Genomic DNA, 20,795 nt, shown 5'->3' on the forward strand with positions numbered 1-20,795 from the left:
ATAAATGTTTTCTTTATTCCTAATTATTAAAACTTTTAAGGGTAAGATGCTAGGTAATACAGTACTGTTCCTACACACATGGGGTGTGTATTTATTTCACTGTGCACATGAATGCTGCTGGATATAGTTAAATTTATAGTCCATGTGGTCCATTTGCAAAATAGACACGAAGCCCAGCTAGATTCTAATTAATTCTCAGGATTCTCTGGTGTTTTCAAAACCAATGTACTCAATCAATTATAAAAGAGAAGTACAATATAAGATGCCATAATTGTTTTACTCGAAATATGCAGAATTTAAGACAATAAACACACCAGAAGATATTTATGTAACATTTGACCCTTGTCTTTGATGATTTTGCTTCTCACTGGGACTGGGTTCGATTTTGTGCTCATCTCAGGCCAGAAGCAATGTGGTCAAGCTGAACACTTTGTAGATGTGAAGGTAGCCTGGCCCTAACGCACCTTTATGGTTAGGTGTTAGGTGAGTATATTAGTGAAAACAGATTCATTATTTGTGAGGAAATTTTATGAATTTGACCCAAGACACCAAAGTGTCTGGTGTCTTAAATTAACACAGCATTAGTTTTCCATCAGTTATTAATATAAAGGGAATCACTGTATCTAGATAAACTAGGTAGATTTAAATAAAGCTTAAAGGCTTTACCTAGTTAGTTAAATAGACATTATAATTATTAATCTTATGATCATATTTTTGAAAAACTGTCTAACCCCTTATTAACTATTGAAGAGTGGAAGGAATTGATGTAAGTAAAGTGGTCCAGGGGTACTGGGATGCTCCTCTTTCGTGGAGGCAGGCTTCCCTCCTCAGTACTGCTGTAAACACTTTGCTGGCGCTTAATATTTAATGTCTTGAATTACAGTTATTGGAGCAGCTATCTTATTCTAAAATCTATATTTTTCTTACTCACTTTAAAAATTCTGCTTTCCCCATGGACGTTCTTCTCTAACTGCGTGTGGAATCGAATTAAAGTGAAGTGAGTACAGGCCTGAGATTCATGAGCCCTGGTCCAGATACTGAACAGCTGTATCACGTCTAGCAATTTCTCTGAGTCTTGGGCTCTGCCACGCCCCCAGCCCCCGGTTCTCCCTTTCTCCTCAGCATCCTCCTTTGCTGTCTGGTCCTGACTTTGTTACCCTTCACCTACATTATGGTAACTGGACTTTACTAAACTACACACTCCCATGTGGCAGCATGTACTAAGTGTCTTAATACATTATTTTTTTAATCCTCATTATTTAATCTTCATAATCATCAGTCCCACTTTTCAGCAGATGAAACTGAGGCTAGGAGATTGAATGCCATGCCTAAGGCACTAGTAAATGGTAGAATCAGGATCTGAACCTACATCCCAGCAACATCTGATTTCCTCTGGCTCTTCCTAAACTTACCTTTCAATCAGAACCATTTTCAGAAAGCCCTACTCTAAACTAGAATACTCCTGCCTCCCCAAAGCATTAAAACAGAAACAACATCTATAATTATCAGTACTTGTTGTTGTGGGTCCAAGTATTAATACAAGAAGCAAGAAGACCTCAGCAAGATGTGTTGTCATCGCTGTCACAAACTTAATTATTGGGTAGAAGAGTTGAACGTTGCCGCTGAACGGAAGAGTTTGAGAGCTTTCTCCGTGAATGTGTGGAAAGAAACCTGGGGTCTCTTTCTGGGTCTGCCTCAAGCTTTCTCTGAGGCCTTGGGCAAGTGATTTCAACACTCCTCAGCATCCTGGGGTAAGGTGGGATATTGACGCACGGTGCCTACCTATTGCACTGCTTTGCCAGGACAACGGATTGTATTGGTCAAGGGCTGTAGATGAGCGGAAGTACAATGTTTTATATGACAAATCGCACTATACCTGGGGCAGGGAAAGTGCAGGGATCCTGGAAAAGATGAATCTGTCCTGTTGCCTTAGTTTAAAAAGGGAGGTGGACAGTCACCAGCTCTTCCTGCTCTACCTGCTGAAGTTCTCCTTGAGCCCACGGAGCTGGTGATTGCTTTCACACACCCTAGAAACGCTGGCAAAAATGAATCCACTATCGTTTGGGACAGACGTGGGCCGGCGACAACCCTCTTTTGACATTTGCCATTCTTTCAACACAATGACACACAGTTGTAAGGATCACCAAGATTCCTGCCCTGAGACAGAGGAGCGTCAGTTACTTTTCTTAACTTGGTTTCCGTTCCTCTAAACTGTCGCCTGTCCCCATGCAGGTAACTCCTTGCGGAGTTGCTTTCCTCTCCGCGGCTGAGGTGGCAGCGTTCAGCGCCGGCCTTCTCAGTGTATTGTTCATAACTTTGCGTTAAGATTGCTTGGGTTGCAGAATTTTAAGAAATAAAACGATATGAGTTGCTGATGTTTGAGCTAAACGCGTTGAAGCGGGTGGGTCACCCGGGGTCACAGGAGCTTCAAGGTCAGTAGTGGCCTCGGGAGAAAGGCCTCCCCGCAGAGAAGCCCCCTCGTGTCTGCTGGTAACGCGTAGGCTGGCCTCCGGGGGCGGGAGCGGGGGGAACCGGGCGGGAGCACCAAGCCCTCCGGGGCGCGAGGCGTCTGCCGCGGTTCCGCCTGGGCCCCTACAGCCCGAGGAGGGGGGTTCACAGCGACAAAGGAAGGGGGGCTCCAGAGAGGCTGCGGGAGGTCGGAGGCTGCGGCGCCCTGGCTGGGGGTCAGCGGGCTGGCAGGGAGCGGGCGGAGGGAGGGCCGCGCGCTCCGCCCCGCGCCCCGCGCCAGGTCGCCGCGTGTGCACAGTGTTGTGGGCCCGCCGCGCCCCTCCCCTCCCCTCTCCTCTCGTCCGCTCGCCTGCCGTCCGCTCCCCTCCCCTCCCCTCCGCTCCCCTCCGCTCCCCTCCCCTCCGCTCTCCTCCCCTCCCCTCCGCTCTCCTCCCCTCCCCTCTGCGTCCCTCCCCTCCTCTCCCCTCCCCGCGCCTCCTCCCCGTCCCTCCCCTTGCCGCCGTCCCCTCCCCCGCGGCCCGGAGCGAGCGCCGCGCCAGCGCCACACTGCCCCGCCGCCGAGCGCGACGACACGCCGAACAGGTGGCCGGAGGCTGCGGCGCCGCGCGGGCACAGGCGGGCAAGCCCCGGGCCAGGCGAGGCGAGGCGAGGGCGGCGGGCCGGGCATGCGAGCCGATCTGATCCCCGGCCTCGGCCCCTAGCCTCGCGCCCGCGCCGCGCCCCGCGCCCCGCGTACAGCCGCCCCGGCCCGGGGCGCTCCGGCCTCTCCGGCCGCGGTCACTGAGGGGCGTGGGCCGGCCCGCGGCGGCGGCGGCGGCGGCGGCGGCGGCATGAAAGTGACCGTGTGCTTCGGGAGGACCCGGGTGGTCGTGCCTTGCGGGGACGGCCACATGAAAGTTTTCAACCTCATCCAGCAAGCGGTGACCCGCTACCGGAAGGCCATCGCCAAGGTGAGGGGCCAGGGGCGCAGGCGGGGGCGGGCGGCCCGGGGGGGCGGAGGAGGGGCGGAGGAGCGGGAGGAGGGAAGGCGCCGGGATCAATATGGCGCTTCCTGGAAGGGGAGGAGGAGGCGGAGGCGGGGAAAGGGAGAGCGCGGCGGCCGGCCCGGCCTGCGCCCCCCGCTCTGGCTGCGGGCCGCAAACTTCCGCGCGCCCGGGCCCGGGGCCCCGGCCCCTGCCTCTCCCTCGGGTCCCGGCCGCCGGCGCCCCGAGCCTCCCGGGGCCGAGCCCGAGCCGCGCCGGGGCGCGCGGAGCCGGGCCGGACGCCTGTTCCCGGCCGCGGGCTGCGGCCCCGGCTCCCCGCCCAGGCCCGCGGGCGGAGGCCGGGCGAGGGAACTTTGCTGGTAGAGCAGAGTTCGCTCCGCGCGCTGGGAGAGTGGCTGGCTGACTTGTGCCTCTGGGCCCCCGCCGGGCAGTGAGAGCCCCTCGTGCGTGCCAGGCGGGGGTCCCGGGCGGATGAGGGTGCGGCGCGGAGACCGACCCGCTCCCACTGGCTCGCGATCGTCGCTGGAGCCCAGCACCTCGGTGACCGAGAGGCAACGGAGCACGGCTCCTTGAAGGAGCACAGCCCCGAAATCGGTCACCGAATATCGAGTTTTCCTGCAGGCATGTCGCCGTTGACCTGTCTGCCACGAGCTCCATGTGGAGCCGGGGCCGCGCGCGGCCCGGGCCTGGAGTTGAGTAGCTTTCCCTTTTTCCCCGTGGAGTGATAACATTGTCTCCACTTCACTGCATTCCTGTACAATGTGTCAGAAGTGAAAAGGCATCTTGTTAAATTGTTTTATCGTCTGTGTCTGTTTGACAACAGCCCACGCCTCCCAAGTTTCTCCCCAGCACCTGAGGATATTTCCTTTGCGGCAGAGTAACGTTTGGTGGAAAGCATGTTCACTTTCAAAATTTCCTTTTTGTCCCCGATCTTGGAGTGGTTTGCGTCCTGTGGGTTTGGGGGGTCGCAGGTGAGACGGACGATGGCTTTGGCAAGCCTGCTTGAGTGTAGACAGGGTGCTGGGGTGGCATTCTCCAAAGTCTCAGAAATTAAGAGGGGAAAAATACTGTTTACACTGTTGTTTTTAGTATAGAGAAAAATAGCATAAGTTTGGCCTTTTAAAGATAATCTTGGGAACATTTAAGAACCTGACACAATGATGGAAGATGTTGACTTTACTTAACGGCTCTAAAATGTTCTTTACAGTTGGTTGAACTCATTGAAAATCAAATAAAATTAGTGGAAATTGGGCACCTGTTTATCTTGAACCACTGTCAAGGGGGAAAACCCCTCTAAACCCATGTTTAGCATTTTAAAGCACTGTTTATGAATGACAGTTTGTGATCTAAATGTTCTATATCAATAAGTCAGGTTGCATATGTACTCAGGAAACCAACAAAATAAATCATGCAAGGAAAGAGAAATACAGTAATATATACTCTGCAGTGTGTCCAGGTTCCTGAGTAGGGAGGGATGATCGACATTTCTTTGCTTACATGCTTAATTTAAAATTTACATGCTTAAAATTAGTCATTTACATGCTTAAACATTTACATGCTTAAAATTAGTCATATTTCATTATGCACACGATGCATGTTGGTCGAACAGCTTGTTTGGGAGATACAAATGTAGTTGTTTGAGTCGTTTGTATGTTCCACAGAAATTCTTAAGAGTTTGCCATGTCCAAGGCATTGTTCTGGGTGCTGGACACCTGCGGGACCCACTGGCTGCTTGTGGAAATTGGACTGTGAGAGTCTAGGAAAGGGGCTGCACTGTCCTCCAAGTGAGGGCGGCCAGCCTTTGGACTTCGTGGTGCAGTGGGGGGAAGACAGGCCTCTGGGGTGTCTTCTAGATGGAGTTGAGAGGTATCGCTGAGAGATCTGGACTTTGTTTCTAGGTATCAGTGGTGGTGGTTTCACAGTGACTGGGGAGCAGGAAAGGAAGCGCAGGTTTTTGCGGCATGCCTGGGAAGGCACCCCAAGAGGAACGCAACAGCTGAGTTGGGAAGGGCGTGCATGAGATTGATTGCTTTTTCTGGTGGAGAAGGAAGGAAGGAAGGGTGATTCTCAGAGAGTGGTGGTATTGTTGGAGTTGGAGATAAATGACTCAGAGGTGATTCAGGGGTTTCCAAAATTATTTAAGTTCTCTTTAAGTGCAACTCACAGTTCAGCAGGTAAGTTTTAAAATGGGCTTTGTGGTCTACAGAGTTCAGTTATTGGATCACAAGACTGTTGACTCTCAACTGTGGCAAGAGCTGGAGTTTATTCCAGGTCCATTTGTATTTTTTCCTCTTAAATGGTTAGGTAATGGCTAAGATTAAACTTAAGTCACTCTTCCCATTTCTCCCACCCTGTTTAAAATGATTATGAAGCAAACACTTATTAACACTTGTTTTAACTTTTATTCTCTTATCTCTTCCTTACCCCTTACTGTTGAATAGAACAAGATAAATTTTGTATGAAGAATTGGGTAACTGGGTAGCTGTAGAGTGGTGTTTGGTTGCTAGGTGACATGTGCCATGATGAACTCCCATCTGGTGGGGAAAAATGGGGGGAGATCACGTTTATGGCTTTGTATAAAAACCAGATAAGCTGGAAAAAAAAAAAAAAGAAGAAAAGAAAAAGGAAAGAGAAAGAAAGATCCCAAGCCACTAAGACTTTCCCTGCAGAGAGCGTTTTGTGGTGTGATGGGGCTAATTTTTTGGCATTATACTTGAGCTGTCTTCAGGTTAAGCAAATCAGTTTTTCTGCGCAGTGGAGTGGCATGACTTAATATCAGAAATGTCCTCAATAAGCAGATTTTGAAGGCTTACACTTATTCATAGCATTTTTTTTTCCTCCAATGAAAAAATAGTTTTCTGTTTATGATCACTGATGGGTGAAAATGCTTTGGCTGTTCTCCATCCACCCATCCTCATCCAGACCGTCTCTAAGGAGGGTGCTCTGATAGACACTGAGGACCAGGTTACATGGACTTTCTGTGTATGTGACCCTTCTTCTCCTACCTGTGGCCTGACTCATCCATGATCCCCAATGGACACAGGGTGCAGAGCACCAACTGCCGGGACTCTGCAGTGTGGTGACCTGGCTTCTCAGGGCTTTGCCGGCTCCTTCTTAATTCTGAGTGGATTGGGGCTGGCTCTGAGATTTCCCATTTTTCCTGCTGTGCATTCCAGCTCTGGTTAGGAGAAAGATAAGAAAATCTCCATGCTTTTTTTTTTTTTTTTAAATTGTTAATTTGTTGAAGGGCTACTGTATGCAAAATGTCCTGCTCTATGAAGAAATGTAAGGCTAAATTCTTGCACTGCAGAAGAATGTAATCTGGGAGACGGTGAATGTATTAAACTATAAATTACAGTAGGCAATGGCATTAATTAGCAACGGGGTGGTACGTACAGACAGTAGTTGCTTTTGGATTTCGGAGATGGGAGTGGTTATTATGGCCTGGGGGGTTTGCCTTGGGCTTAGTAAGTGGGAAGGCTGGCCTGGATTTAGGACAGTGCTTCCTAACTGGTTAGTGGGGTGACCTCCAGAAGCACCTGCCTGGCCCAGGTGGCCCAGTCTGTAGGGCTTCGGTAGGGTCCAGCTGTGTGAATCTGGAGAGTTGCTGCCATTCCGAGAGGTGGGAGAGAGGCGTTGCAGGTGAGCATCAGGGCTAGTTTGGCTCCTGTGCTGCCTTCCTGTCGGATGGTGGGGCAGGACCAAGCTGAGGAGGACTGCGGACGCTGGGGCAAGACACTGTTGCTTCCTGCAGTCTGATGGTCCCTGATGGAGGACTGGGGTGTTTGGGCAGGACGAGCGCTCCTCTGGGAGGACCACCAGGATTGCATCCATCCACAGAAACACTGCTGATTGCTGAGTAGTGGAGGGAGGACGGGCTAAAGGCAGAAGTGAGGGTGGGGGGCGGCTGGAGCCTCTTAGCTGAGAGGCAGCTGTGCTGCCCATAGCCCTCTTCTGGCAGGGGGAGCTTTGGATTGGGTTTGGAGACCTAGCTGTTTTCACTGTTGAACCTTGGGCACACCAACCCTGCAGAGCCTCATTTCCTCCCCTCTAAACCGGGTTACTCCCTTGCAGGGTTCCCGGGAGTACCGAGGGGATGGTGAACGGGAAGCTCCTCAGCACTGCCTCTGGATCCCTAATGGGTTTTACTGGGTGGATGGTTTTACTGCCTGCGAGGCTTTCCCAAGCAGTCTGCTCTTCCTGTTTGGATTTTTCCTCTTTGCTTAAGAAGAAAGTGTGTAATTTAATTAAAGAATAGGTAGAAATGGTAATATTTGCCTAAGCAGCACCACAATCAGAGGAGCAAATCTGTGTGTGTGTGTGTGTGTGTGTGTGTGTGTGTGTATGTGTATGAGGCAGGGAACGTAAAAGTTGTGGATATTGGCTTTACCCTAGGTTGCTTTCTGGGCCTGTGGTTTTGGGGCCACTGCTTCTGTCCCTTGAGCATGGAAGAGTTATGTGAGAGTTATTTAATAGCAATTTGTTGTTATTAAAAAAAATAACAAATTTATGGGCAGTAACTTTTGAAAATGTGCTTTCCTTTTTTTGGGGGGAGGAGGACTGCTGATTACTAAAATCGTGTAAATCTTGGTTTTTATGACAAACCTTGTGGTTGGTGTGAGATTTCTCGTGAACAGATGGATGACTGCATGTTGTTACACATTCACGAGCTTATTGAAACTTTTAGGAAAATAGATTGTTGCAGAATTTGAATGACCATATTTTTGAAGAGTGAAACGAAATAAATCTTATTATTTCATTAACATCTTCCCGTCTTCCCTTTCAGAAAGGAAAAAATAAACAAACATGTCTGAAAGGCTGATCTTTCTAAAATGCAACTCTCCGTGTACTCTTCTGCTTAAGGGCCTCCACACCCGCTTTCCCCAGAGGCCAAGTTCTGCCGCCGCAGCAGGGCCTGTCCCTTGCAGGACCCCTCTTGCCTCCAGCCTCTCCCTCCCCAGACCCCCTACCCCACCCCTACCCACTTGGCCTTGCTTGCACTTTCCTGCCTTTGCTCTGGCATTTTCTGTTTCTCCCACCTGGACCATTTGCTCACTTCCTGTCTGCTCATCCCTGGAGCCTCAGCTCAGTTCAGGCTGGCCCTGCATCCCAAGGCGGCCTGAGGTTCTCCCTGCTGGGCACTTGTCTCAGGAGCTTCCCGCACTGACCTGGAGGAACGTGCTTTGCTGTGGGTGCTTCGGTGTGTTTGTTTCCGAACAGAACTGTGCCCCTTCTCCTCCAGGTGAGGTGCTTGAAGGTGATGGCCCTGCCTCGGTCTTACCTATATGGCTAGTATCTGCCACGTAGTCATCTTACAAGTTGAGTAGATACGAAGTTGAGAACAAATACACGGCACGTATTCTCACACAGAAAGTGTACTTTTGCTTCGGAGACTGTGTAATTTTAAGGACTTTAAGGTTTGGTATGTTTGGCATATTAGCACAAAGAGATAGTAATTGAAACTCAGATTTAGTGGGATTTTGGAGTATCTGAAAGTTATTCTTTTGTGTCGGCCGTTTTCAGGGAGTTTGGTCCCTTTTTCAGACTGAGCAGAGCGATGGTCCTGGGGTTTGCATTGGGCCCGGTTCAAGGCAGGTGGGCAGGGCAGTGCGGGAATCTGGCCCCGAAACACACCTATGCTGGGTCTGGCGCTTCTGAAACTGTCGGTTGGGATCCACGGGTAAGTTCCAGGAGTAAACAGAAATGTTTAGGATCTGAGATTCACAGGGAGAGTCTGGCGATGGGAGGTGCTTCTTGGCTCACGGTGAACGCTGGTGAATTGGGTGTGGAGGTAAGGTTCAAAGCCCCATTTGCACAGAATCTCCACCTGTCCTTTGAGGCTTGTACCTCCCTGTAGAGTTGGATGCAGGCGGGTGATGGCAAGCATTTGAAAGATGAACAGAGCCTTCTGCATCTTCTCAAAGATGGAAAGAAATATGTACAGTTGGTCCAGGAAGGTGCTTTCCACAAGTGGAGGTGCTTTTCCACGGGCTGGAGGTGGGTGGCTAGGCCCACGCAGGGGGCTTTCCTCCTGCTCGGCCGCTCACGCAGCAGTCCTAGCTGCCACCAAGGTCAACGGCAGTAGAACAGGGGCTCAGGAATTTTATACATTTTACTGATTTGGGGTATCTTTTCTGTTTTACATGGAAAATAGAAAAATCTTTATGAAAAGAAATGCAGAGTTCTGTGAACATAGTAGAAAGGTGATTATTTTTTGTCTTTTAGTCATTATTTTATCCTGTTGAAAATTTTTTTCCATTTGGAAGGATTATGTAAAAATGCCTTTCCTTCATGGCTCTGTGTCTGACCTGCCATCTTCATGTGGTTCTTGTTGTTAAATATTACTTTTGTTTATTCTTTTTGCCTCCATCAACTCATATTGGAACTTAGAAATAAAATTTCCAGCTTCATTCCAAGTGACTTGAAACGTGAATTATTTAATTTTTTTCTCTCAGTAATAGCTCATGCACACATACACACACGAGAAACGAAAACACATGTCTACACAAAAAACACGTACATGAATGTTCATGGCAACATTATTCGTAACAGCCGAAAAACAGAACAAGCCAAGTGTTCAACTGAATAAAATGTGGTATATCCATACATTAGAATATTATTAAGCCGTAAAAATGAAGTTAGGATACATGCCTCGCTGTAGATGCACCTTGCAAACATTATTCTATGTGAAGGAAGCCAGTCATAAAGACCCACATATTGTATGAGTCCATATATACGGAATGACCAAAGTAGGCAAATCTATAGATAGAGAAAGTAGAGTAGCGGTCGCCAGCGCTTGGGGGTTGAGGGTAATGGTGAGTGACTCTTTATGGGGATGGGATTGGTCTTTGGGGTGATGAAAATGTTCTAAATTTAGATAGTGGTAATGGTTGTATGCCTCTGTGAATATACTAAACATCATTGAATTGTACACTTTAAATGGGTGAATTTTATGGAATGCTGTTGTGTCTCAGTAAAGATGTTAAAAAAAATAGACTACGTAAGCCACTATGAACAAAGCTCCATTTTTATGTATTTTATAGTTCTGAGAGTCCCATAAAACATGGGACTTTTCTGTGTTTTTCTGTGTCAGAGATACTCAAAAACCTCAAATGAAGACCGGCTATTTTTAGGAGTTTTCCATACAATGTGTGAACCTGCTTTCGCAAGCCTGCCTACTCTCTCCTGGTGCTGTCTGCTAAGCCCCCGACTGCTGAGGCTCCGAGTCCCCTGGTCCCCCCTTTAAAGGCTTCACCAACTAACCGTTCACCTGCTCTGCCTTGTTCTCCCTCGGCCAGAGATTCCTTCCTCCCCAGCTCCCCAGCTGCCCTGGCCGTTGGTTCGGATGCCCTAAGATGTCCGTTGTGGAAGAGCTTCTCCAGTTTTTGGTTTGGGACAGTAGTTTGGAGCTTTGGCAAATCTCACAAGCTCTGTGAGCGCCAGTTTTCCCATCTTCATCTTCTCATATTCAGAAGTTCTGGGCTGGGCTCTGATGTCTGTTTCCCGGTGACAGCCACCCTGAGTCTGCATGGTTGGTTGTCTGCCTGTGGGACCATGAGGCATGAGTGGTGTGCAGTGGCTTTTCAGAGGCGCAGACAGGGTAGATCTCTACTCCATCCACCCTCCCTGTGAGAATGTTTTGCTTCCCTTACTTTGAAATGATGGGCTTGGCCCCCAGGTCAAACATATACTGTTTGAAAGTTAGTATGTATTTCGCCTGGACTGTCCCTCAGAATTCCTTACTGTCCCAAGATAAGTATCTTTTAAAATAAAATTACATGGTCAGAGGTAACTTAATAAGACTATTCATTTTGTGAAGCGAAACTAAATGTACGCTTCTGCATGGTTCTAAATGGTATTTCTATGGTGGTATAAATTTAAGTGGCTTTAGAGATGACAGGTCAATATTATTCCCACTTTTAATGTTCTTTAATATACAGAAACAGTAAGACTTAATTTTTCGGAACCCAGATTTATTTTTTTCTGGTGTATAGTTTTTCTCGTTATTGTATTACATCCCTGTATGATAGGATTTCTGTTTCTGAAAAGGCCTCTTTGAGATATTCTACAATAAAAATCAACGTTTCCTTCTCAGTGTTTATTTCAGAAAACAAGTCACTGTATATCAAAAACCTAAAATTGCTGAATACTGAAAATATGTGGTATTAACAGGTGAAAAACACAAAAAAGAGAATGCCATTTCTGTGTAAGTGGTTGATATGAGAATGGGTGTTTTTGTTCTAGTTCTTTTAAGTATACAGTAAAAACTGGGAAAGTTTTTTCATGTTCGTGTTTTAATATTTTTCTAAATCTAATATTGAATCCAGAATTAAAAAGCCATTTCCCAGTGACCACACAAAGGCATTTTAGATGTATCCTTTGTAATTCTGAAATCCAGTGTGCAAAGTCATATGTGAATAATAGTTAGCCAGGTTCCTGCCCAGCAGGGTTATACTCTAACCTGAGATTCTCTCATCCCAGCCAGCAGCACCTGCAGAAGAAGGAGGTGGAATGTGCAGGATATTGGTTCCTGGTGTACCACCGCACAGGATATGACTAATCACAAATCCATGAAAGTTGAGTGTAGGATTTGGAATCTTTACCACTTTGTTAGAGATCTGGAAAAAACCTTTCAGACAAACCAAGAGGATCTCTAAGTGAAAATGCCTCATTTGGATTGATAACTCTTTAGACAACTGCATCTGGAAGATGGTGGCGTTTCAGCATTTGTACTGCCTGAGGAATATGAAATGAGGCATATTCTCAATTATAAAGGCACATACTATCAGGGATATTTTTTCCAAGGAAACCTGGAAAGCTGATAAAACCCTGAACTTTTTATGGTGGAGTCAGTTTTATCTTTTGTATTTTATGACCCACTTGTTAAAAACACAGCTGTTTGCAAAAACACAATTAGCTGGAAGTGGAAAGTTTGGTGGTGGGTGTTTTTTTCCTCCTAGGAGGCAGGCACATCAGTGTGACACACTCTGGGCCAGGATTCAGAAGAGCAGATTGCATCATTTGTGTGTCTGAGAGCGAGAACGGCAACTTCTGTAAGCCCAGGATCCTTGGCTTCTAATACCACGTGCTTCATGGGATTGTTGTGAGGGTATGAAGAGAGAATGTAAAAAAGCATTGTAGGAAGTAAAACGGAGCAAAGGTGAACTGTACTGTTCTTTCGTTTTTGCTAAGAACGGTTGCCAGTGACTAAGGCTCACTTGAGTAAATGCTTCTAAATTGTTTCTTCTCATCCTCCTTAGAATTGCTCTAGATGTGGGAAATTGAATGTTTGGTAAAAAAAAGTTCTCCCTTAAAAAAGTCTCGAAAACTTCCTTCTGCAGCTTGAGGAATAAAATCCCAGTGACATTGATTTAGGTGCTCCAAAGATGTCCATAGTGGAAGAGCTTTTCTAGTTTTTGGTTTTGGCCACAGTAGTTTTGAACTTTGGCAAGTCCCACCAGCTCTGTGAGCCTTAATTTTCTCATCTGTAATTTGGGAATGTTTTCTTTTGTTGGCAGTAATGAAGATCAAGGGATTTAATGTAGATAATCCCCCTGCCATATTATAGACTCTTAGTCAATTTTAGATCTTTTTCTTTGTCTCAGGTTTTACACATAGATTAGGCACACTTTTCATGGCTAATTCATAAAGTCAACTTGATTTTTATTTGATGTATGATACCAGTTGTCATTTTTCAAGATTTGTTAAAGAGTTACTACGTTCTTCATAAACGTACTAGAGAAATTCCAGTTTTAGTATTTATTAATAAATCAGTTGGAAATAGGGAAAAAGAATGTTCTGATAACGCAGTAGTTAAAGCTGATTCTTTCACAGATCAAGAAGTGTGTTTGTCTATCTTAACTGTGTTGCTTTTTCTACTACTAGCCCTTGTTATTTTCTAAAATAATTGTGGCTGCCATACTGCTAGATGAATGGAGATTATGGAAAATTTCTTGGCTGTATTTACAATATTTTAAAAGGCATTGGTTACACATTTTTCCATTAAAAAATGTTTTGAAACTTGGAAAGAGTAAAACTAGAAATTGTCAATACTATTGATATTTATAAAATGTACAGATGTTTTAAAGACCTTTAGCTTTTAATTACTAGTTGTAGTTCTGAGAATACCTTGGAGCTCATCTGAGTTATAAAATAAAATGGGAAAGTTGACATTTTTTTTTAAAATTTAATTTAATTTATTTTTTTATACAGCAGGTTCTTATTAGTTATCCATTTTATACATATTAGTGTATATATGTCAATCCCAATCTCCCAATTCATCACACCACCACCTGAAAGTCGACATTTTTTGACCCCTCTAATCCTTTATTATATAGGCCTCTATAATTCACGTGCCCATTTCTTTGGATAACAGAGATAAATGGATAACACTTCTTTACTCCTCTGGATCTTTAAGATGGTGATTCTGGGCAGCTACATCAGCCGTCAGTGAACATAGAGCATCTTTTGCTTGGGTAGGTAGTTGTAAGGGTTGGCAGATTGATGCGACTTGTAATACCTTAGTTCAGCTAAAGGCACCCTTTGCCAGTCACCTGAAGACTGCACCCAAGGAGAATTGACCTATTTATCATCCTGAACCCAGGAGTGGTATCCGGGAGGCTTGCTCTGGGTGTGGCCGTACTACTCTGTCAGTCTTGCCAAGTCATCACAACTCAGCTGGCTTTGTGCTCAAGGGGACCACCTCTTCTCATATACCTCTTCCCCACCACAATATTGAGAGTCGTCTTCCTCTCTGAGGACTTTAAGCCTCTCATTAATTAAAGGAACGCTTCCTCCCTCTCTGCCTATGTTCGTAGGGAAGTTGCTAGGTAGTGATTAAAACCATAAAGCTTATCTAGTTGTGCAACATCCGTATTTTGACTTTGATCCCTTCCCGTATTTGTTTGTAAACACCGTGTCCTGTGAATGCATTTGAAATCCAAAGCTTTTGTTTCAAATACAGGACATGAAGAACAGATACAGCGGCATGGGACATTGGAATTTATACACATCTTTTCCATTCACAATTTCCTGTGTCTTTGTGCTTTGTAATGAAAGTGATGAATGGTGCTTTCAAAACCTTTCCAGAATACCCCAGCATTTTATAACAAAACTGTAGAGAGGTAACTCTGGGAGAGTCCCCCCCCCACCCCAGCTTTATTGAAGTATAATTGACAAATAAAATTGTAGAATATTTAAAGCGTATACCATGATTTGATACATGTATACGTTGTGCAGACTTTCCCCGCCATCGAGTTAACTAACACATCCATCACCTCGCATATTTCTTTCTTTATGCTTGCTGAGAACATTTAAGTTTTACTCTTTTACCTGGGAGAGTTTTAGACAGATCTGCTTTGATAGGTGGTTGGCGTGGGATTTTAATCTAAAGCAGAGGAGTTTTTGGTCCTGGGCTGTTTTTCCACCTACGAGGAGGGAGACTGCTTCCTCTATAGATTCAGGGGAGTAGTATTTTCAGGTCAGTCTTTGCTTTTGGTGTCAATAAGCTTTTTAGGTCAGGATGGATGATCGAAAGCTCTTGCACAAGAGATGCTGTATCAAGGGCATTATTTATCTGCCTATCAGGTTGGAGAGCTGCTGAGAAAGTACCTTTAACAGTGATCCCCATCACGTCTTCGCAGTCCTAATTCACTGAGGAGTTTCCGACAGGCAGGAGGGGAACCAGGACACAATGGTCCTGGTTCTATCAGGAAATAGAAGCAGTAATACCCTTATTATCAAGAGTCATGCTTAGCGCTTTGGGACATTTTGTGCATCAGGCCCTAAGTGCTGGGCTCGTGCTCCCAGTGTATTCCTTAATCCCTTGGAGTGGTAGTGATGCAACTCCGAGTTTACGGGTGAGGACGCTTGGGCTAAAATGGATTAAGAAAGTGGCAAAAAATTGTACATCTGATGTGACCCCTCTGGCTGGAGAGTCAGTGCTGTCCCAGAAGAAAGAGTAAACAGTGCCCATCAGAGAAGACAGGTTGTTTTCTGACCTGGGTTTCCTTGAGTGGCTCATGTGCTTAAGGAAGAAGTGCGCCTTCAGGATGACAGAGTCGGTTGGGTCAAGGAGGCTCCTGTGTGCTTGGCGAGTTGTCGAAGCCCCTTGCTGCTCAGGTGTGGTCTGTGGACCAGCAACACTGGCTTTGCTTGGAAGCTTGTTAGAAGAGAATCATGGATCCCATCGCAGACTCTGTCAGAATCTGCATTTTGGCCAGATCCCCAGATGGTTCCAGAGCAGTTGCCCTCAACCCTGGCTGCAGGGTTTTAAGAACCAGATGCCCAGGCTCCCCACGAGCCACGGGAATCAGATCTCCAGGCCGAGGTGGATACTTATGTTGCTACGAAGCTCCTTGGGTGTTCTCTGTGCCGCCAGGGTGGAGAACCTCTGGTTTAGAGCAGCCTCCAGGCCTTTTGGGGTTGTTGTGTTATGTGACCTGGAACCTGCCACCTTGTAGCTGTGCGTGGAAATTTCCAGAACACAAGTTGAGAGGATCAGCCATCTTGCTCACAGGCTGGTCACTTAAGTGACAATGGCCCAATCTGTACATTTTCATTTCTTTTGAAGTCACTCACTTCTTTTTTTTTTTCATTTTTATTTTATATTGGAGTATAGTTGATTAACAATGTTGTGTTAGTTTCCAGGTGTACAGCAAAGTGATTCAGTTATTTGTATACAAGCATCTGTTCTTTTTCAAAATGAAGTCACTCACTTTAATGACTGTTAATTTTTGAGTTTTATTTGTGGACACAGTTGACAGCACCCATATTATGTATTCCTCAGGTTTTAGCCGTTAACTCTTATGGATATCTAGTCTGAGTTTAATAACATAAATGAGTTAAAGGGTCCAGGAGGAGCCGTAAAAAGACAGCACGTGGGATAGAAATGCGGCGGGAAAGGAAAGGTCATATTGAGTAAAACATGCGAGTTTTGGTGTGAGTCACATGATGTCCTCTGGGTGCCTGTGATGTGTAGAGACAGGGCAGCTAAGATTTTTGGTTTTGGGTAAGGCAGGCTTGTGAGCAGTGGACTGAATGCTCGTTTTGCTGGAGTTCCTTTTCCAGCTTGTTTGTGGCTGAGCCTCCTGTGGAGGAGAGAAGGCACGCTTCACCAGGCCAGCGGGGCGCCCCTCTCACACACTTCCACACTCAGCTTGTTGGCATATTCCCGTCGAACAGTCCCCATCCCCACACCAGAGAGTGAGGGCAAACGTGTCTCTGGCCCGAGGCCTCGGGAACCTGAACATGGGTCAGAGGATGTGCCTGCCCGGATCCGTTTTATTAACTTCGACACGGCATGATTGTTTTTGTTTTTCCTGGCATCAGGGCTCGTTATACCCTACATTTTTATATGTTTCCTCTGTTACTCGAAGTAGGGAAAAGAGGACAGATGACCAGCTGTCATTCTTCTTTTTTTAAAAATTTATTTAATTAGTTTATTTTTGTGTTGCGTCTTCGTTGCTGCGCTCAGGCTTGCTCTAGTTGCGGCGAGCAGGGGCTACTCTTCATTGCGGTGCACGGGCTTCTCATTGCGGCGGCTTCTCTTGTTGTGGAGCACAGGCTCTAGGCACGCGGGCTCAGTAGTTGTGGCGCACAGGCTCCAGAGCACAGGCTCAGTAGTTGTGGCGCACAGGGTTAGTTGCTCCGCGGCATGTGGCATCTTCCCGGACCAGGGCTCGAACCCGTGTCTCCTGCATTGGCAGGCGGATTCTTAACCACTGTGCCACCAGGGGAGCACCCAGCTGTCATTCTTCACATGAAATTTGCCAACTGACCTTCATTTGGATCATTTGCACGTGGGGCTGAGCTCCCGTGTTGCGGTGCAGGGAAGACCCAGCACAGGGCTCACTGGCAAGAGGTGATTAAGACATGACATCATTTCCTCAAGGGAGCTTTCAGAGCTGCAAAGTGCAGTTCTTGGTAATAACATTTAAAACATTGTCTTCAGAGATGCTGCAGCTATAAGAACTTACCAGTACTGAATTTTACAGACCTGTTAGAAATTACTTTAGTTAAAGGCGTAATGTGTCTGGGAGCCGTGCCCATGTGAGAATGTTTTTCTTATTTAGCAGTTTCAAATAGCACTTAACCATAGTTAGTTAGTAAAAATGTTGCTTGAAAATTTGTTTGTCTAGGTATTGCTGCTTAACAAACCACCCAGAACTTCATGACTTAAATCAACAACTAATTATGTCTCATGATTTAGTGGGTCAGGGTTTGGGCAGGGCTCAGCCCAATGGTTCTTCTGCTTCACTTGGGGTTACTCAGGGGTATTCAGCTGGCAGGTGATCTGGTCTGGGGGGACCTAGATGGTTGCATTCATGTGTCTGGTGCTGGTGGGGGTGGTAGAAGCTTGGGGTTCGCTGGGACTGTTGACCAGAGCATCGTGTCGTTTCGTCTCCAGCATGGAGGGCTCAGGGCTCTTGGAGTCAGGAGAGGAAGCTGTCACTCTCTAAAGACCTAGACCTGGACGCCAGCACAGAATCATTATCCCTGTCTTCTGTGTGCCAAACCGGTCACTAAGCAGCCCAGATTCCTGGGCAGGGGATTCTGGCTGCACTTCTCAAAGCCAGGAGTGTCCAGGAACTTGTGAACTTGTGACCATCTTTATTCTGCTGTCAGTGTAGGGTGTGTGTGTGTGTGTGTGTGTGTGTGTGTGTGTGTGTGTGTGTGTGTGTGTGTGTGTGTGTGTGTGTTGCATGTAACATCAAACATTTTGTCTTTTTATTGTTTTGTGGCATGTTTTAAAATTCTCTTTTTCTTGATCTGGGCACAGTAATAAAATGTATGTCCTGAACCTTCAAGGCTGAAAACCTAAGAAGTAGTTGGAGTTCCTACTTCATGAGTCCAAAGACGTGACGGCTTTTCCAGGCTATACTGCAGAAAGAGATAATGATAATAACACCTTAGGTTTATGTGGCATCTTCTCTAAGAGGTTCAAAGTGGCTGGGCCACTCATGATTCCTTTACTGGAATGTCCTGTGAGATAAATTAGCCATATACCCTCAAGTTCATGTGCCGATGAGGAAATGAAGTAATTCCATCAGTCTGCTAATGCACAGTATTCAGAATGCAGCTCTTCCAATGTTCTACATACTGATTAGAACTTGAGTATGAGTTTACCTTTCTTAGATAGGATTCTGGAAAATGGTGGAGACTGACTTTTGAACAACTGGTAATATTTTGAATTATATGCTGTTTGCCAAACAGCGTCATGTTTAAAAAAGAGGTAGTTATTTTTCTAACGTGGACTTTTTGGGGGTGGAAGCTTATGGGTGTTGCGTCACGGGGGTGTTTCATCATAATGAGTTAAATTCTCTGTGCCCAGCAGAGACAGGCAGACAGTAGATGGGGTGAAAGTGGCTGCCCCCTCTGAGTGTGTGTTGTGGACTGAGTGTGGCCTTGGAAGTGGGAGACCCTTGTCCCCTGTGGTGTCCATTCCTGAGTCCTCCCATCATGGGAGCATCTCCTTGTGATTATGGGTGATTAAATGGAGTTTTCAAGGGTGGTTTACCCATATGTCAAGCTCATTTTATTCATGCTGTTGAGTGCCTAACCTTTGGGTAATATGCGGCTCCACCGTAATGATCTAAATGAGGTATTGCTTACATTCATTGGGTTTTGCTTAAAATGAGACACTTTACATATAATTGATAGGTATCAGGCTTTGGGAATAAAGCTCTCCAGCCACCACTTGTTAAGAGCATCTCCTGGTTCATGACCTCCCACCCCCACCCATGTGCGGTGACCCACCCTGCATGTTCCCAGCAGGGAAACTCCCCAAGGACAGCTTTCATCACAACACTTTCCAGCACAGGGAAGTCCATGGGGTCAACAGGGCCTTCCAGGTAAAAACGACATATATCGGCCTGAAAACGGCCCCCTGCCTACCTTTCGCCTTGATCTCCCACCACCTCTCTTCGCTCTGCCCGTCATGACAGAACGGACTCTCATGTTTCCCCAAAGTTGTGCTGTTTCCCGGTTCCCTGGCCTGGAGTCCTCTTGCCTTCGTTTCTTCTCTCGCCTTGGATCTCCCATTGTTTCCTCTGTACTGTTGCCAGAGCTGTAAGCTGTGCCTTTCTGCTTTGATAGATTTAGGGGCTCCCCGTTGCCCCAGGACAGTCTCCCTCCCACAGCCCCAGGGAGCATCAAGGCTCTGCCCAGGCCTGGGCTTCTCTTTGCCTGGCACCACGTGCAACTGCCCGGGCCCTGTGGGGTCATCTCTGCCACGGCCCTAGGCACGGCCCCAAAGGTGTCCTCCCCCCACCCCCCAAACCCAGAGAGATCCAAAAATAGACACATCGAGTTACAGGGCTATAAAACAAAACTAATGCAAACATGTTCTTTTTGAAAGGAAGTTACCCCAATAATTTCAACTGTTATTACATTAAAAAAAATAAATTTATCTATTTATTTATTTTTGGCTGCGTTGGGTCTTCTTTGTTGCGTGTGGGCTTTCTCTAGTTGCAGAGAGCCGGGGCTACTCTTCATCGTGGTGCGCGGGCTTCTCATTGCAGTGGCTTCTCTTGTTGTGGAGCACGGGCTCTAGGTGCGCAGACTTCAGTGGTTGCAGCACGTGGGCTCAGTAGTTGTGGCTCACGGGCTCTAGAGCGCAGGCTCAGTAGTTGTGGTCCACAGGCTTTGTTGCTCCGCGGTATGTGGGATCTTCCCAGACCAGGGCTCGAACCCATGTCCCCTGCATCCGCAGGCGGATTCTTAACCACTGTGCCACCAGGGAAGTCCCTATTACATGTTCTATTACTTGTGAATAATTAGAAGAGGATGCACTTTTAAGAGACCATGCGCTGATACCATCGAGAAGGATTTCTTGCATGTTCCTTCTGCAGTGTGGTGCTGGCTCCAGCAGCCCATCTCCACGAGGAATCCGTGGTGCTGTCCGCCCGCCCCTGCTGACGGCCGTGGCTTGACACGCTGGATTTACTGCGCTCAGATGTCACCGTAAAGATTACGGATGGATATGCGCGTTCCAGGGGGTGGGTGACTTTTCCATAAAGTGGATAAAGGAGGGGGAAGTGTGTCCTTTGTGGAAAAACAGGGTACTTGGAAACTGCACGGCAACTCTGACTAAAGCTGGAGTTAATTAAGAAACACTCATCTGGCAGCAAGGAGCCACTTTTTTTTTTAAGATAATTAAACCTGAATGAATATTAAGATGTGTCTTTTTGCATTTGCTTTGCTCTGAGGAGTGGAGTCTGTGAAGCACTGATAGTGGGAGAACAGGTGCTGCTGTATTAATGACAAGTTTTGAATCGAGTGAGCTGGGTATTTGAAATGTTCATCTTTCCTTACTTGGGAGAATTGGCAAGACCTTCTGGACTC

The 20,795-nt window shown here is 46.7% G+C and overlaps 1 protein-coding gene across 18 annotated transcripts in view; it reads left to right on the top strand.

The window, feature by feature from the left end:
- The first annotated feature begins 2,980 nt into the window (after positions 1–2,980).
- PARD3 (par-3 family cell polarity regulator) overlaps positions 2,981–20,795 on the top strand; it is a 637,508-nt gene continuing 619,693 nt past the window's right edge. For all 18 annotated transcript variants that reach the window (XM_079913062.1, XM_079913076.1, XM_079913072.1 and 15 more), the window contains exon 1: positions 2,981–3,419. In XM_079913062.1, coding sequence (XP_079769188.1) covers positions 3,300–3,419 — 120 coding nt within the window. In that variant the 5' untranslated portion in view covers positions 2,981–3,299. The remainder of the gene's footprint in view (positions 3,420–20,795) is intronic.

Source organism: Stenella coeruleoalba, assembly GCF_951394435.1.
Source record: "Stenella coeruleoalba genome assembly, chromosome: 2".
Classification (NCBI taxonomy): Eukaryota; Metazoa; Chordata; class Mammalia; order Artiodactyla; family Delphinidae; genus Stenella; species Stenella coeruleoalba.